This window comes from Sclerotinia sclerotiorum, genomic scaffold (assembly GCF_000146945.2).
Source record: "Sclerotinia sclerotiorum 1980 UF-70 scaffold_3 genomic scaffold, whole genome shotgun sequence".
Taxonomy (NCBI): Eukaryota; Fungi; Ascomycota; class Leotiomycetes; order Helotiales; family Sclerotiniaceae; genus Sclerotinia; species Sclerotinia sclerotiorum.
Window position 1 is genome coordinate 1343902 of NW_001820833.1, and position 17541 is coordinate 1361442.

Below are 17541 nucleotides of genomic sequence, written 5' to 3' on the forward strand. Positions count from 1 at the left end.
GGCTAGAACTCACGAACGCATGAAGAGCCTTGAAAGGAGAAGCCAAACCCAATAAAGTCAGCGAGGAGATCAATAACTTGAGCAAAGAATTGGTCAATATCCTACTACACAATCTCAGCGTCCATAAACAATTCTTGCGGGCCAAAATAAATTTCACGGCGAGCGGTATTAAGTTTATCCGATCATCCGAGAACATGAGCCAATAAATTTGATGAAGCGCCACGAGTCAAGGGTTTTCCGCATTAGTGCCTCTGTGCCCCTCCACATTTGGCGACTCGGAAGATCGACCTCCATCACACTAGATTGGTACAGAATGGATGTCATAGAACAACTTGACAGCTGGATGAAATTCATTATCAATTCATCCATCCAACCATATTGTGAGAAAAAGGCTATAAAGACTACTTGTGATCACGGGTTTGGCAAGAACTCCTATGAATGAGAAGCTCATGTTTCATCACTCTCCATTCCTCCTGCCCTTCCAATCTATTATATCAACATTGACTTTCCTAACTTGAAATACCTCCATCCTTCCAAATTGGTTCCTTATCCCTCAGTACTATTTTGTGATATCCTTTAAAGCTGCTTTACTCCACTATAATTCATCTTCGTTCCACCTCCTGAGTCCAAGATGGCCGAATCACAGACATTCATCAGTGCTGCTGATGGCAACGAAGTTTTTCAGGCGAAATATATTCCAAAACAAAAAGGTCCTTTGACTTTAGACCACCCAAGTATGAAGGCATACATCTCGACTTATCCGCCTTTGGGTCAGCAGACGACCATCCTCGGCCTTACAAAGGTCATTACCGCTTTGTTGGAGGTTGATGAAAGTCGTGCGAATGAACCATGGGAATTGTCACTCCTTTATAGTGATGGAGATCAGTGGCTAGAGTCTCCGATGGAGCCCATAGAGGAAACAGGTTCCCTACCAACAATCCTGCAAACCGTGGCACCTTTGGGACTCCATCGGTTATACTTCAAAACATCTCTCCCCTCTCGTCTCCCTACAAATTTTACAGTGAAGTTTCGAAGCAACTCTGCTCAATCTTGGAAGCTCGTGAAGGACCACCAGGGGATGCCAGACGGTTCGATAATTCTAAAAACAGTCACTTCCCAAGAAAACATTTCAAGTAAATTATCTGATTATGTTGAGAATTTGAACCCCACGTTAGAGGCAAAAAACCACCGAAGCCAGTCTCCCGGTACCACTCTTTGGTCTGTACAAGTTCCGATCGAGGGAGCTGTTGGGAAAGATTCCGCTATAAAGGATATCAAATTTGGGCTTCCTTGGGGACATGATAAATTGGCAAGGTCGGTTCAATACTCCGTTGGTGATCGTAGCTCACTCTTTGCTAATTTGACTAGATGGTTTGCACTTATCCGTATCTGGACTCCCTGGTTAGCCCCCCGACAAGGAAAGACTCATTTTGACCTTGATAAAGAGGCCGTAACCTGCTCTTTTTTAAGCTCGGAAGGCAAGCACATTGTTTTACTAGCTATCAGTGGAGTTAACAACGTGATGACTCTGTTCAAGAGTGACAGTGATGGCAGAGTCGTGCTAGAGGTATGTTATGACCTTGATATTTTGACGAACATGGTTTTGATTCAAGTAGGTTCGAAATGACAACCCCAAAGAGTCCGTTGCTCATATCCTCGTTGGACTCGGTGATGACTATGAGTCGGCTAACGCAGCTGTAATGTACCATGCTAGAGAGGTAGTTGCAGCCTTCGAGAGTGCATCTGGAGAAACACAAAAAGAGGTCGAGGCTCTCAACGAAGGGGATGAGAAGACGAAGGTTTGGGTTGAAAATTGGTGTGATGGGTTGACGTATTGTACGTTCACTAAACCTTTCGATATGATTTTCTAACCAGTGAGCCAGGCACATGGAATGCACTTGGGCAAAGATTAACAGAAGACAAAATACTTAAAGCTGTTGATATTCTGGCAGAGAATAAGATTAACGTTACAAACTTTATTATTGACGATAATTGGCAAGCCATCGACTACAAGGGACATGGTCAATTTCAACACGGTTGGATTGAATTTGAGGCGGAAAGGGAGGCATTCCCCAATGGCTTGAAGCACACTATATCTCTTATTCGAGAAAAGCAGCCTAGTATACAGCATGTAGCCGTATGGCACGCAATTTTAGGTTACTGGGGTGGTCTTGCCTCAGACGGTAAGATTGCCAATGCTTACAAAACAGTGGAAGTAATTCGGCGAGATTCTGAGAGGCGGAATCTACCTTTGGGAGGCAAAATGACAGTGGTCGCCAAAGAAGATGTGCGGAGGTTCTATAATGATTTTTATTCATTTCTTTCATCCTGTGGGGTTGATGCTGTCAAGACAGAGTAAGTGGCTGATGCTTACCGTTTCTTTGCTGACATAAACTAGCGCCCAATTTATGCTTGATCTCTTTGAGAATGCTCAAGATCGTAGTGATTTGATATCCGCATACCAAGATGCATGGACCCTTTCAACTCTTCAGCATTTCAGTGTTAAGGCAATCTCTTGCATGTCACAGATCCCGCAAATCCTCTTTCATTCCCAATTGCCCCAAAACAGACCTCCAATCCTCGTGCGGAACTCTGACGACTTTTTCCCCGAAATTCCTACTAGTCACCCATGGCATGTCTTTACCAATGCCCACAATGCTTTATTTACACAACATCTCAATCTAATTCCAGATTGGGACATGTTTCAAACCGTTCATGACTATTCCGGTTTCCATGCAGCTGCTAGATGTGTTAGCGGTGGTCCAATATACATTACGGATGTGCCAGGTCAACATGATCTTGACCTCATAAATCAAATGACTGGTCCCACTCCTCGGGGAAAGACTGTTATTTTTAGACCTAGCGTCGTTGGCAAGAGTCTGGATCAATATAATGGATACGACGACGACCACATACTCGCAATTGGGACGTACCATGGCGCTGCCTATACAGGAACTGGCATCATTGGCTTCTTCAATGTATCTCAGAGACCACTTAGCGAATTAGTGCCATTGTCCAAGTTCCCTGGTGTTGAGGAGGCACAATTTTATATCATTCGCGCCCATTCTAGTGGGGCTGTCTCTAAGCCTATGCAAGTAGTGGACTCGCAGGCTTTGATATACGTGTCTCTCGATGTGAGAGGTTACGATATCTTGTCGGCCTACCCATTGCGCGGGTTTGTCAACCAAGGGCAAGAAAATACTACATGGATAGCTAACCTGGGTCTTCTCGGCAAAATGGCTGGAGCGGCAGCGATTGTCAGCAGCGAAATGACGAAGGCGGAGAATGGCAAGATTACAATTGACACGAATGTCAAAGCTCTGGGAACTCTTGGTAAGTATCAGTCATTCATCAACCAATTCTGGATTCTAATTTGACTTTCAGGCATCTATATCTCTACTCTTCCGGACATATCATACGAAGACCACTTGCTAGTCACTATTCTTGGAAAGATTCTCCCAAGTCACACAGTTAGCATCAGCAAGACTGACCCCCATGTACTTGAAATTGACACATTGACGGCATGGAAGGAACTCGAGCTTTCCAGTGGATGGAGTAACGAAGTGGAGGTAAAGATACACATTAACGGTATAGCTTGAAAGCTAAGATGAAGTAAAGTTCATGGCTATGCAAAGAATCATAATCATTCAAATAGCTATACAATCTATGCAATAGCATAAAGATAGCGACCATGTAAATTCACGAGAGTAACACAAATTGAAGTCCTCCCGGTGTCCGAATATGTATATATCCACGTGACATAGTGTAACCCATTGGAGAAGGTGCAGTGTGGAAATCCCCACCTCAACCAGGCAAGCCCAAAATCACATCATTCGTTCGTCATGCGGATGATAATTAAAGTATTCTTATCTATTTCTCTGTTAGGTCTATCAAGTACTATCTTAAACAACACAAGCTACTTCGAGCACCAAGTATCTAATTTGATATTCGCTGCACACACAATGGCATCCGCATCCCCTCCCGCTCTACAATCTGACATCCGCCCACCACCATTAATTGTCGAATCTCCAGAGATAAAAAAAAACACTCTTATTCTTCTCCATGGCACATCATCTAATGGAACAGCATTCGCCAAAGAAGTTGTAAATCTGGTTCACTTTGATCTATTACTCCCGTACACTAAACTTATTTTCCCATCGGGAAGTCTGAAGAAGACTACTGTATTTGGTGGAAAATTAACCCATGCTTGGTTCGACATTACCGATTTTGCAGACCGGACGAAAGGAGAACAACAACAGAAGGAGGGATTGAAGGAAAGCGTGGAATATCTTGGTCAGCTAGTCCGGGATGTAGTGGAAGATAAATCTCGTGATGGAAGGTTCGATGTGTTTGTTGGAGGTATGAGCCAAGGATGTGCTATGAGTTTGATTTTGTTGTTGAGTGGGGAGTTGGATAGATTGGGGTTATCGCGGAAGCTTGGTGGGTTTGTGGGGTTTAGTGGATGGTTACCTTTCAGGAGACAATTAGTTGAGGTTGCTGCTGTTGGGAAAGATTCGATGGAGAAGAGATATCTTGTTCAAGAGTGGTTGAGGAGTGAGTTAGGTCTTCCACCTGCAGCGCCTCTAGATAGCACAGAGTCTTTAGGAAAAGACATGAGAATTTTCTTGGCTCATGGGACTGGTGACGGGAAAGTAAAGCCAGAATGGGGTGAAGATATGAAGAAGATCTTGGAGGCTGTTGGGTATAAAGTTGAGTGGAAATTGTATGAAGATTTAGGACATGTCGTTGTGGCAGATGAATTGAATGATATGGTGGGTTTCATAAAGCAGAACTCAAGGGTGCAAAATGATGCCATTGAAGAGATCCTTGTCGCCGAGCCTACTGCATCTCCTTCAAGTATCTAGGAATAGACATCCATATTTGGCCAGCTACTTATCTGTTGCAATTAAATACAAAGGCATTGATAGACGAGCTTTAGAAATTCTCGTTTCTCTCCCGTGCAGAGGATATGATAGATATTAGCTATTAGCTATCTCTATAGACTGGTACAGCTCCAAAGACGGAGCTGAAAGGCCATCGAATGTATGGGATATTTGGGCGTTAGTTTATAGGCCTTATAGGCGAAGTGCGGGGTAATTTACCCCTCATTTAAGCCTGTAACCTGCTGAAACTTTTGAGATTATCATAGAGCAGAAGAGTAGTCATGAATACATCTCAAGAAATCAGAGAAAATTATGGTTTGTATGTGAAGGATTTAATTACAAGATAAAACCATTTAGAGTGGTGGATTCGAAATTCTAGTAACTGTTTGAACGCACTCTAGGAGATATTTTCGAGGTCATTTTGAGGATCTTTTGTAGGTTGCGTTTAATTTATTGAACACACGCAGACATAACAATGTACCGACAGGCATGCTTGTTGAGTTCATCATGGAAAGAAAGGAGAGTTTCCCACGCATCCCCCTTTGTATTTTGATGTAATGATGCCTACAGTGGCATTCATCCTTACTCTAGACAAAAACTCTATTGCTTAGCAGGCGCAGAAGGATGAGCCTTTGATAATCACTTAGGCCCCATTGTTGAAGATGTAACGGTCACATTATACTACCTTCCTGTACCTGGCTTTCCCACTTTCAATCATTGTACATTCTCTACATACGACTCTGCTGTAGAATCCTATTGTATTTCAAACCCCATAAAATGTTTTCACACTGTATATACTAAAATTATCCCAAAAGCGCTTTCTACAAACGATATGGTCTTCATCGTTATCAAATACCCTCCCTCCTTCACTACGCTCGCTTAATTCTCCTCGGTTGAATAGCATCAGCCTATGACCATTCGTTGCACGTCAATATTTGTTTAAACTCAGCAAGTTTTTGATGGCTGAAGCCTCTCGGAACCTTGAGGCCAAGGGACTCACGTTAAATTCACCAATGTATCCCGGCTTAAACTCTCACCAAAACAATGATGAAAAATCCGTCAAAAATTTGAGTCTTTTGTACTGCTCTTCTATATTCTATGCTGGAGTCTTTACCCTTGATGTCTTCATAACCCAGGACAAAATCCTTAATATAAGCGATTGCTTTAGTAAATCCAGAAGCTCATCGTACGAGCGAACGATGACATAATCATTTCCACAAAAATTGAATAGCTCAAGAGCTCTTTTTCAGCATGTCCATCCCATGTATTGTTTCTTGTAGGCGAGTCATAGTTAGGGGAGGATACCTAGTAGAACAAAGAAAAGCCTCACTTATACATTATCTAAATCCATACTACTGCTCACTTATGTGCTTTAGCCAGATACTCTCCCATTTATAAATCATATAGCGCACCCACGGATTCGGAAATTCTTCTTTGGGAGGAGAGAATACTTGAAAGAGTAGCAGTATGTCTTGACATATGAGAAAGTTTCGAAGAAAGTATGAAGCCCACAACTATTTTATTGCCAGCATCAAGAACCCCCTTCTAGTCCAACGCTAGATTTGGGCTTCTGCCTGGATAATGTGTTTCAGATCATGGGAAATGCTGGTGTGCAATCTGTGCAAATATATCTTCTAGTATCTCTAGGGGTGCTCGTTTCGGCTACCTTTGATGAGGTCTCCTGTAGTTCCATCGTAAGGGCTAGCTAGAATATCGATCGATATATTTTGGAGACAAATAAATCTTTGACTGTTCGTCTCTAACCATGCCATGCAAGCCTAAAATTGCGCACATGTTGGCATCGTTTGCTTTAATGGCAAACAATAATGTGGACTTACCTCGAGCTCATTACTGAAGTTCAAAACAAAGTGTTTCCGAAACCATGCCGGGGAAAATTTCACTGTATGAAAACGTAAAAACAAATGGTATCATTTCTACTGCCCTACTCCAAGTTGTTTTGATCATCTAACTTTGCAATGGCTTGCCCATGCCTCCAATTGTGACCGTCTTAATGGTTTGATACTCTGCAACTCCATATTTGCTTCCCTCGCGTCCAAATCCTGACTCCTTAACACCACCAAATGGAGATGCAACATCACTAATCAAGCCAGTATTGATACCAACCATTCCGAGTTCTAACTCCTCCGAGATTCTAGTGGCCCTTTCAACATCTTTGGTGAAGAAATAGCCTGCCAAGCCGACATCGGCAGAGTTTGCAATTCGAACCACTTCTGCTTCGGTATCGAATTTAAGTAATCCGGCAACGGGGCCAAAAGTTTCCTCGTTCGCGATATCCATATCAGGAGTGACTCCAGTGATGACAGTAGGTTGGAAAAAGTTGACTCCGAGCTCAGGAATTCTCTGTCCACCTTGAATGACCTTTCCTCCCTTCTCCTCAGCGTCTCGAACATGGGCTTCCACCTTGTCGACAGCACGGTCATGAATAACGGGCCCATGGGTAATACCATCGGAGAAGCCACCTCCAACCTTGAAATCCTTGACTTTTGCGGCAAATTTCTCGGCAAAGGCATCATAAATTCCAGATTGTACAAAGATGCGGTTAGCACAGACGCAAGTTTGTCCAGATGAACGGAATTTGCATGCAATAGCGCCGGCTACTGCAACATCAAGGTCCGCATCGTCGAAGACAATAAAAGGGGCATTTCCGCCAAGCTCAAACGATAATTTCTTTAATGTTGAAGATGACTGTTTCATCAAAATTTTACCCACACCAGTAGATCCAGTGAAAGAGACTTTCTTAATGATTGGCGAAGTAGTGAGGAGCTCGCCTACAGCGGGTGTGTTCTTGAGAGCGCTGACAAAGTTGACTACACCTTTAGGAATTCCTGCTCTATGCGCAAGTTCGGCGAGGGCAAGGGAGGTGAAGGGTGTTTCACCAGGAGACTTTGCAACAACTGTACAACCAGCTGCCAATGCAGGAGCAATTTTCCTTGTTATCATGGCAGCTGGGAAGTTCCATCTAGACTAAATTAGTTTTGTATAGCTCTCATGTCGCAGGGTAGACGTACGGCGTAATAAGTCCAACGACACCAACAGGCTCCTTTAGAGTGATAACTCTGTTTCCAGGAATGGATGATGGAATAACATCTCCATAATTCCTAGGAGCTTCTTCACTGAACCACTCCAAAAAGTTGGCTGCGTATGTTGTCTCTCCCTTTGCATCCGCCAAAGGCTTTCCATTCTCCCATGTTATAAGTCTAGCAAGATCCTCACTGTTTTCGATCTGCATGGAATCAATCAGTGACTATTCTCCTTATATTTCTATGCTATTTGTTTGGCGTACCATCAAATCATACCACTTCCGTAATAGCTTGGCTCGCTCACGTCCTGTTGTAGTTCTGAATGAAGGGAAAGCTGCGGCTGCGGCATCGATTGCTTTCTTCGTGTCATCTACATCGAACTCTGGAGCATTGCCAATGAACTTTCCAGTAGATGGATCTGCAGAATAAGTATGTTAGCTCTTTCACTTCATAATAACTCATGATAAACCGCAAAACATACCAGTAACCTCAAATGTCTGTCCAGAAGCCGCCTTTACCCATTCTCCATTAACGTACGCAACTCCGGTCTTGAACAGTGTCGGGTCATTAAGTTTTGGGACGGTATGTGACATGTTGGAAGCTTTTCGCGAATTGATAATTGGTAAAGTAAATGGTTGAAATCGTGAACGTGGGAGTATTCTTGATGTTGATCTTATTATGTTATTCATATTGAGGGGCGGGGTGTCAAGCTCGGGGCTTTTATTGTAGCAATTCCAGTTCTAGCACCACCAACGTCACCATGGAATAACAGTTGGTTGCTGACAATTGATGTCTGATTATGTGATAACAAACAAATATTGACTGCGTGAACAGAAGAAAGGGAAGGTATTGTACCTTAGTGAAAATGATGTGCCGGAATTGAATCAATTGGAGTAACTGGAGTTCCGGAGAGCTTGATGAAGATGTTCTTTTATCGGATTTATCGTGAAGGATAAGCTACACCGCGGGGCTACCGCTAAACCTAACATAGGTGATATCACATCAATGGGATGGATATGTGGTGATGTAGGTACGTAATTGAGAAATGTGTAATCAAACAGGAGATAGACACCGTGTGAAAAGATTGAATATATTTTTACATAATTATAATCTACACAACAAAGTCATCGACCAAATATCCATTAGAATGATGATGCTCGAGTAGTTCAAGAGTTACTTATAAAATCTACGAAAGGGCTAGGGCTAATTATACTTACGGCCTCTATATCTATTCAATTTTAACAAGTCCCATGACCCCTTCTTCCGAACCCCTTCTTCCGAACTCTCTCAACCCCTCTTCCAAGGAAGAGACTCATTTCTAGATCGGAATGGGAATCGTCGGAATACTACCTCGTATTCTACATCATATGCATAGTACTTATACTCTAAATCTCGAGAGAGATTCGCGGTCTTGGCATGCGGACTTTTTTTTATCGGATGAATGACAGACCGTTCCCGCGGTTCCATTGTATCTAAAGCTTTTTCACTATAGACTATATTCTATGTTCTCTATGTTCAAGCTGCAGAATACTTGATATCGTCATCCAGAATATAAAATATCATCGGTACGACATTTTGTCCGATCGAGGTTAAACCGAATGTTAGGATCGTGAAATCTCTCGCGATTATACAGTATATTTCATGTAGCACGCCAGCCCCTCCTGACTTTGTGTATGCTCGCTCCCCGACTTCCCCGCGTTGATAATTTTTATGGAGTATGATGTTAATTTATTTGAGTTGCGAGCATTAATTTATCCAGCTTCATTCATTCATCACTTCGGTTTCCGGTATGATGCATTGCGAGTCCCACGTAGGACATGCAGTTACTATCCGTAGCAATGAGGTATTAGGAAAGAACCAGAGATCTGCAAGGTGCAGATTCCGAGTAGGCTACTTAAACTTCGTTGAACCTCTCTACTGTCTTTTGTTTCTTCATTCGATGTGTCGCCTGTTGTCCTCTATCTCCGATTGAAGTTTTGAAAATAGAGAATTGGATATTCACAATATGGCTCGCATCACTGGAGTCGCACTTCTAAGCCTGGCGCAAGCAATTCATGCTCAAAGCAGCTTTACTGTTGCTAGCACTGCCCCAGCAAGTGCCGGTACCCCATTTCCAGCCTTCATAAGCTACTCCATTGAGTTTGCTTTCTTTCCGGATTACGCTGGTATGGCAATGGTTCAGAGACATGTTAACTAGCTCACGTGCTGACATATTTAGGAAACGCCTCAAATCCGGGTACTTTCTCATATAACCTGCTCAACAATCTTGCCGACTTCCAAGGTACTAAACCGCACATTCGAGTGGGTGGAAACACACAAGATTATGCTCTATACGATGCAAATCTTCCATACGCGGTGAATGGTACCATCAATCCATCCAGGGCTGTGGATTATCCAACAACTGTTTACATTGGCCCTTCCTTTTTTGACTCGTATAGTACTTGGCCAGATGTTAAATTCAGTCATGGATTCAACATGGCACTGGGCGCCAACAATTCTGCTGGATGGCAAACCCTACTAGATACGATACCTTTGGCATGTAAAGCGCTAGGAGGTGGGAAACTTCTCATGTGGGAGTATGGAAATGAACCAGATCTGTATTCTACCTCTGCACAAGGACCAGTTCGACCTCCAACTTGGAACGAATCAACATACGTAAGCCAATGGCTAAATGGGAGCCGACAAATCAAGGAAGGAGTTGCAGAAGCTTGTCCTGATCTAGCTTCCTATGGGTTCTTGGCACCCTCCTATGCGGGTGTTGACAACCATCTCAACCCTGTTACGACATGGAGAGATGGAGTGGATGTTGATAAGGATATTGAATTGATATCGTCACATAAGTATGGTCTATTCCACAGTTTCGCATCCCAAATGCTAACAAACTGGACAAAGTTATATTGGTGGTGCGACACAGCCAGGTGTAACACTCCAAAAAACCCTCATGAACCACACCTCAACCGTGGCGTCTGTCGCCCTTCAGCTAAATGTATCTCACCTTCTTTCCCCTTTCAACGTACCGTTTACTCTCGGAGAAACCAATTCTCTTTACAATGAAGGTGCACCAGGGTTGTCAAATGCATACGGTGCTGCTCTAGTACGTTTTCTCCGTGGCCGATCGTCCCCTATCAGTATTGACTTCTACATAGTGGAACGTAGACTTCGCTCTCTACTGCGCAAGCAAGAACATTAGTCGCATCAAGTATGTGAAGTCCCTATAAATCATTCTTCTCAATCACATGCTAACAATCTCTCGCCTAGTTTCCACGAGGGAGTCGGCTTCCGCTACGGGGCTTGGCAACCTAAGGACACAGATACTGTCACAAAAGGCACGAAGGCTCCATACTACGGAAACATTGCCGCAGCCGCCTTCCTCTCTAATCTTACCGCATCCACCACAACCATAGCCGAAATTCCATTGACCAATGAGATGGAATCTGCTTATGCCGCCTATGTCAATGGCGCTCTAAAGCGCATCATCATTATTAACATGCACCAATACAACTACACCGTCAATGGAACATCTTCGCTCTTAAACCCTGTCCCTCGTCCAACCAGAAAATATACCATCACGATCCCCACCAACAAGGCAGCTAGATCATCAAGCTATAATACACCAGCCGCGCTGCCCAAATCAGCAACACTAAGAGCCCTTCATGCAAATGGTAGTGATGCAATCACGGGTATTACATACGATGGATATTCCTACAACTATGAACTCAATAATGGACTTCCTGTACGATTGCACAATGTAACGGTTGGACATACCGTTAAGGTTAAGGATGGAAAATTCACGGTACCGGTTGAAGATTCGGGAGCTGTGATGGTTGATTTTGGGGCATAAATTGCTTTGTGATTTTACTGATATATATATTAGAGGGACATGAAGCGTCTTTTCTGTTTCTTCCTCTGTTGTAATATTACTTAGAATACACAAAATTATATCTTTATGGACCTTATGTTGTATATTAGGACCTAAATTTTCTGTAAGATGGCAATTTATATGCAGGCTGAGATCAATAACCTATGTTTCTCATTTGCAAGTCTAATAGAAAATACGATTGGTATATATTTTAACATCACATTTCTTCTCGACAAGCACCGCCTGTCTAAGCTGAAAGATGAGGTGGTATAAACAGGGAAGAGATGTTACGATCTTACCTGCAAATTCTCATATAAGAATAAAAATATAGAAGAATGAATACGAATTAATCATCGCATAAAAAGACTCATAGTGAAAGAATTGGTATATTCAACCGTGACATTACTTAATAATAGCTCTAGAAAGTTTCTGTATCCCCGTCCAGAACCAAGGTTATGGGAGAGAAGCAAGGGATAATATCATGATATTCATCAAACCTACTTAAATTCTATAGAAAATCTAGGTAATCTAGGTAATCCATCAACAATACTCTCGGATTATTTGCTATAGAGATATCGACGGTATTTCAAGTATCTATCTAATAATCTCTATCCATCCACACAAATTCATCACATATAAGACTTACGATATTGCATATGAAACGAAATTTTGGTATCAACGAAACCCCAAGTATAGCAAATTGACACACCTTACATTCCCATTCCAGTAGCGCATTATATTAAACTAGATATTCCAAGCTCTCGCGGGTTTCGTCCTCTATTTCGCTCAAGAAAGACTGCTGAGATTTTCTGCAAGATCTTAAAATTAAAGGTACTGCATTCAAGAAGTGGAATTTCAGTTATGATAAGGTTCTAGTGGGAGCCTGATGAGCTTGATGATTCTCTTATGGTCGTCGAAGAGAACGATTATTCTCCGCTCAAGGAGAAAGAAAGAAGACCATGCACACCACCAGTAAATGCAAGCCCGGCTACTATCTAGGGCCATGCTGATCAATCGTGCATTGCAACTTCGGGGACCAGAGCACGAATGCAAGCGCGCAAGTTTTCCCTGATACCCGTCGGCGACTACTTTTCGATGCTCAGCATAGCATATCTTTTCACATGTGTATAATCCTTAAGGGTGGAATATCTGATTCTACAAAACATTGGGCAGCGGATTACCTGGTCATCAACAACTTCAGTTCGGTGAAGAAGGTAGAGCTCTGTTTCTGGGGAAAATTTCCAGTAGCACCCACTACTGGCCCAGGCGCTTTTAAGAACCGTGATAACATTCCACGGTACAATGAACTATTAGATGAGTTCGAAGAATCAGACACACCATTATACACCGAAAGGAGCCGCGTGTTCTTTATGTGGAGCAAATGCTTGTGGATAGCATAGAGATGACCACGATGATTGGAGATGAGACCCGCGCGGAAAAGTTAGATCAGTATATCAGATAATACACTTTATGGCAAGCCTTCTGAGATCAGTTGATCGACTCCAGGCCTGAAGATGGGCGCAAGACATGCCTATCGACTGGCTAGAGGCCAACCGATTCAAAAAAAAAAATAGGAAATCGAAATCAAGAGAGATCTAACACACGACACAACGGGCTTTGGATGTTTGTTTGCGAACACATTACAGGCTTTGTAAAAGCTGATGGGATCTGTTTTCGATTTCCTTACTGGTTAATGCCGTATTTCGAGGTCGTGTCGAATCGAACGAGATTCCTTATTTCTTAAGCATGTTGTCTTCGTCCTTTCCAATCAATGTTATTTCTCACACCAGTTAGAGCATAAAAGATTGACGAAGCTAATTTTCATTTGTAGCAGCATGATTCAACAGAATTTTGATATGGTCGCAATTTCCGAGTTATTCTTGATGATAGGGTTGGTTTTGCCATTTTGGCAGATGACTTTGGTGTTTCGGGAAATTCCTTTTTCGACGCGATATGAAGAAAGTAATCAATAAGCATCAGACACAAAGACTTTTGTGAGGAAGTTAAAGATTGAGATAGTTGTGATCTCTGCAATACAAACGATGATTTGTTTCCTGAATAACGCAGGCAAGTTTTACTCATGAATTTGTGAATGTGTGGCTTTCAGCTCCTTCCCCAATGCAGGGATGAAGTAAGTAGCATACTAATGCTTGACAACTCAAAGAGCGGTTTCAGATTTTAAGGATCATCTGGATTTTAACCAAACAAGAGGAAAGAGAGAAATAAAAAGAATAGAACTATTTGGCAAAATAAAAAAACTTTGCAGCATACTCGAGTAGTCGTTGCTACTATTAAAGTTACATACCCACATTGTAAGTAATGTTGATCATGAGCTATTTACTCCGTAGATCCGATGCAGCATTTATACCTTCTAGTTAGTTGATATGTACGGACGTAAACTTTTTTACTTTGAGCCGGTGGTAAACCGAGGTCGGTGAGGGAAAAGCAGAAAAGCACGGTTTCGATGTTGTTGGGAAGTCCATATACCAGTGATGCATCTACATCTAGTAGAACCGCGCTAACTCAGCCTCAGACTGCATTGACATACCACGTATACGTACTGCCACTTGCACCATCGACTTTCTTCCGAATCCGGCATACTGGGCATACATTGATGATAACTCAAAGCTGTCGTCTTAAGGTAGTAATAATCTACAGAGTTAACATGGCATTGATATGCCTTATTAGATAGTCCTGCGTATACTCCGTACAACGTCAACATTCAATAGATAATGACTCAATGAGGGATTTGAAAATTTGAGGTAAAAAAGGGGTAAGAAAGATGATCATTCCCGACTCCCGAGCAAAGTGTCTCATCCATGCGTCCTTTTCCAATAGTCCGGGAATTGAAAACAAAACAAGACTTCTTTTTAGCTTTTTTAGCTTTCTAGATGGAATTGACCACCAAAAATAAAACACTTCTCCAGGCTAAATCACGTGTGTGGGAAACTTCGACATCACACGTGCCGAAAGCCAAGACGCTAACCCCGCCTTTTTATAAATCGTGCTTCTCTTTTTAACCTTTTCCTGGGGAAATCACCAATCGCTTTAACTCGTGATTTCTTTGACTTCCAAATAAAATGAACCAATTATTAATTCCTTATTGCCTCATGATGTCGTCTTATATACATTTATTGCTTTATTGCTCTACATTTACGTAACAATGAAACGAGTACGTGTTGGCGGTGAATAGTATTGGATAACATCACGAGCTGTACTTGAGCTCTGACGATGTAAAAGAGAGTCATGGGAGGCAATTTCGCAATTTCTCCAGTGTTTGGCATGCAGACTTTTTATGCATTGAGTAACAAGCTGTCCCATTTGGAAGGCCCAGATTCTTTCTTGCAACATGTTGGGAGGTATAAGAGTTCCCACGACAACCTCAACAGCTGTCTACAATGGTGCTAAGAAATCAGAAAATTCTTTTACACACTGTATACATTCAGACATCTGTGCCTCGGTGCACTTACTTTCAACTACAGAAGTTTTCAAATACATAAACCTCAAAATCAAGAACCTACTACCCGAAACGCTTCAACCTTCAATTTACAATGTCTAGCTCTGCATTCCAGAGAAACTCAAGTAGGAGGCAAGCATACGAAGCTGGTCAATCACCCTTCGAACGACTCCCACCTGAACTCCTTCAAAAGATCCTTGGGAATTTGGAATTGAAATATGATCACAAAGAAGGCGGTTCAAGCAATGGTAAGACTAATACCTTCAATACCTACTTTAAACCTCTATAATATTGACATCTCGTAGATTCCAGTGAAGTCAACTGTCCACATCTGGAAAGACCTACTTTATTTTCATGTCTTCGTGTATCAAAAGCCATTTACATGAATGCACTTTGCATTACCTATCGGAGTGTTACAGTCACTCACATGTCCGCATTTAACCATATACTTGCTCAACTTACCCAAAATCCCATCTTGGGAAGAACTATTCGACGTCTTGATTTCTCCGAGCTGAAAACTGCACGTCCAATGAGAGAATTTTCTAATTCTCTTTACGGAATGGTTTCACTCGCTCCACATCTTCGAGAATTCCGACTTCCGAAAGATACCAACCTAAATAGTTTCTTGAGCGAGTCCTTACTTCGACTTCTTTTTGTTGGGTTACCACATTTGAAGACGTTAGATCTGGGCAATTGCACATCATCAACACTAGATTGCATACCTAGCATACTCGATCGTCTACCAAAGGCTGCTTCACTTCCGATCAAATCATTATCCTTGGAAAATTGCACAGCTCTACCCGCTTCATCCTTCGACTCACTATTTTCACGACTCGGCTCCATACAATCGATGACGTTATCACACACTCATATCACGACAGAGTCTTTACAACTTCTGCCTCCTACTGCTAGAATTTCACATTTAGCAATCAATCATTGTGCATTAATTGAAGACGTCTCTCTCGTCGACTTTATAACATCTCATCCGTCTGTGAAGCATACATTGGTATACCTTGATGCCTCAGTTGACCTTACGGTTAGTGAAGAGATCAAGGAAAGGGAAACAGAGTTGCTTTTGAGATATGCACCGAGGACAATCAAGACTCTCAAACTAAGAGGATGGAAGATGGGCTCGGCCTGCGCCGCTCAGTTAAAGAGTTTGAATCAAACAATAGAAGAGCTAAGCATAGGCACTGGTCTCCGCATGCGCGACCTCGAATCTATTTTTCTAGATGACGAAGACAATGACTCCCGGAATGAGGAAGATGCAATCGATTCATCAGAGATTGACTCAAAGTATACTACTGTTCTCGAACCTATGGAACGTGCGATTGCCATTACCAAGTTACGACGAAGGATCTCCATTACTCCATTACCTACTGTCACTGGTGCGAAACACAGCTTAAGATATCTTGACATTAGGGGGATGACATTGGCAGAACAAAGTAAGATCCGATCTTCAATCTTACTAGGCAGACAGTCAATGGCATTAGATGTAATTGCTGTGAACGATAGGTTAATGGATAGAGAAGGAACACTGAAAGAAATATGCGCAAGCGTGGGATGGAATTTAAAGCGAGATGGTAGAAGGTGTCTCTTGGTTAGACGAAAAGTTTGATATGTTTTCGAAAAGACATGCACAAGACTCGTCGCTCATTATGGTGATGAAATTGGGTTAAGGGAATGGGTTACGGTAACAGGCCACACGGCGTTCAAAAGCTCAAAAGCTCAAAATTATTTGATCTTGGATTGATACCACATCAATTTTATGTAGTAATATTTAATAAATTTCAATTTCCGTGCATTGACATTCCCATTTGATATCATACCATTACCATATATACCAAGGCTAAGAAATTTTTATTAATATCTAGGCTGAGCCGCCCCGTCTTCTTTTCTACTACCTGAATATAGAAGTAAAGGTTGCACAAGTTCCATCATGTTGCACGTATCACGTGAAAACCTCGTCCTTCCTTTCCTCCCTCTTCCTCACATCTATCAATGAATCTCATATTCATTGCAAGCCCCTTCATCCTCGTCTAAGCGAAATATCTACCGCGAGCTGATATCACTTACCCCCGAAAAGACAACGGTAAAATAGACATCAATTCATTGACCTTACTGGTTCCTCAATTTCACAATCATGATACCCTTACTCACCACGAAACAGAACCACCCGTACTCCGCAATATACCATGGCCACATCAAACCATATCAAACCACACAAACACTCGTATTACCCAAGAAATAACTTCCAAGCATCAGCATCCTTCAAAGGCTATGCTAACTACTACTGTGGCT

At 42.2% G+C, this 17541-nt stretch overlaps 8 protein-coding genes across 8 annotated transcripts; 6 read left to right on the top strand and 2 right to left on the bottom strand.

The window, feature by feature from the left end:
• Positions 1 to 631: 631 nt before the first annotated feature.
• SS1G_02609 (hypothetical protein) lies at positions 632 to 3599 on the top strand (the record flags this gene model as incomplete). Its single annotated transcript, XM_001596339.1, has 5 exons — positions 632 to 1567; positions 1617 to 1836; positions 1884 to 2355; positions 2399 to 3333; positions 3385 to 3599. The coding sequence occupies 5 exons, from the start codon at positions 632 to 634 to the stop codon at positions 3597 to 3599; spliced, it is 2778 nt and encodes a 925-aa protein (XP_001596389.1).
• Positions 3600 to 3962: 363 nt separating this feature from the next.
• On the top strand, positions 3963 to 4865 carry SS1G_02610 (hypothetical protein; the record flags this gene model as incomplete). Its single annotated transcript, XM_001596340.1, has 1 exon — positions 3963 to 4865. One exon carries the CDS (start codon positions 3963 to 3965, stop codon positions 4863 to 4865), a length of 903 nt encoding a protein of 300 aa, XP_001596390.1.
• Positions 4866 to 6848: 1983 nt separating this feature from the next.
• On the bottom strand, positions 6849 to 8517 carry SS1G_02611 (hypothetical protein; the record flags this gene model as incomplete). Its single annotated transcript, XM_001596341.1, has 4 exons — positions 6849 to 7863; positions 7913 to 8127; positions 8188 to 8342; positions 8406 to 8517. 4 exons carry the CDS (start codon positions 8515 to 8517, stop codon positions 6849 to 6851), a joined length of 1497 nt encoding a protein of 498 aa, XP_001596391.1.
• A 1412-nt stretch (positions 8518 to 9929) lies between these two features.
• Positions 9930 to 11765, top strand: SS1G_02612 (hypothetical protein; the record flags this gene model as incomplete). Its single annotated transcript, XM_001596342.1, has 5 exons — positions 9930 to 10089; positions 10143 to 10764; positions 10817 to 11018; positions 11071 to 11123; positions 11183 to 11765. The coding sequence occupies 5 exons, from the start codon at positions 9930 to 9932 to the stop codon at positions 11763 to 11765; spliced, it is 1620 nt and encodes a 539-aa protein (XP_001596392.1).
• A 1139-nt stretch (positions 11766 to 12904) lies between these two features.
• SS1G_02613 (predicted protein) lies at positions 12905 to 13183 on the top strand (the record flags this gene model as incomplete). The annotated part of the gene is made up of 1 exon (XM_001596343.1): positions 12905 to 13183. The coding sequence occupies one exon, from the start codon at positions 12905 to 12907 to the stop codon at positions 13181 to 13183; it is 279 nt and encodes a 92-aa protein (XP_001596393.1).
• Positions 13184 to 14287: 1104 nt separating this feature from the next.
• On the bottom strand, positions 14288 to 14395 carry SS1G_02614 (predicted protein; the record flags this gene model as incomplete). The annotated part of the gene is made up of 1 exon (XM_001596344.1): positions 14288 to 14395. The coding sequence occupies one exon, from the start codon at positions 14393 to 14395 to the stop codon at positions 14288 to 14290; it is 108 nt and encodes a 35-aa protein (XP_001596394.1).
• A 737-nt stretch (positions 14396 to 15132) lies between these two features.
• On the top strand, positions 15133 to 15342 carry SS1G_02615 (hypothetical protein; the record flags this gene model as incomplete). The annotated part of the gene is made up of 1 exon (XM_001596345.1): positions 15133 to 15342. The coding sequence occupies one exon, from the start codon at positions 15133 to 15135 to the stop codon at positions 15340 to 15342; it is 210 nt and encodes a 69-aa protein (XP_001596395.1).
• Positions 15343 to 15667: 325 nt separating this feature from the next.
• On the top strand, positions 15668 to 16858 carry SS1G_02616 (hypothetical protein; the record flags this gene model as incomplete). The annotated part of the gene is made up of 1 exon (XM_001596346.1): positions 15668 to 16858. One exon carries the CDS (start codon positions 15668 to 15670, stop codon positions 16856 to 16858), a length of 1191 nt encoding a protein of 396 aa, XP_001596396.1.
• Between the last annotated feature and the right edge of the window lie 683 nt (positions 16859 to 17541).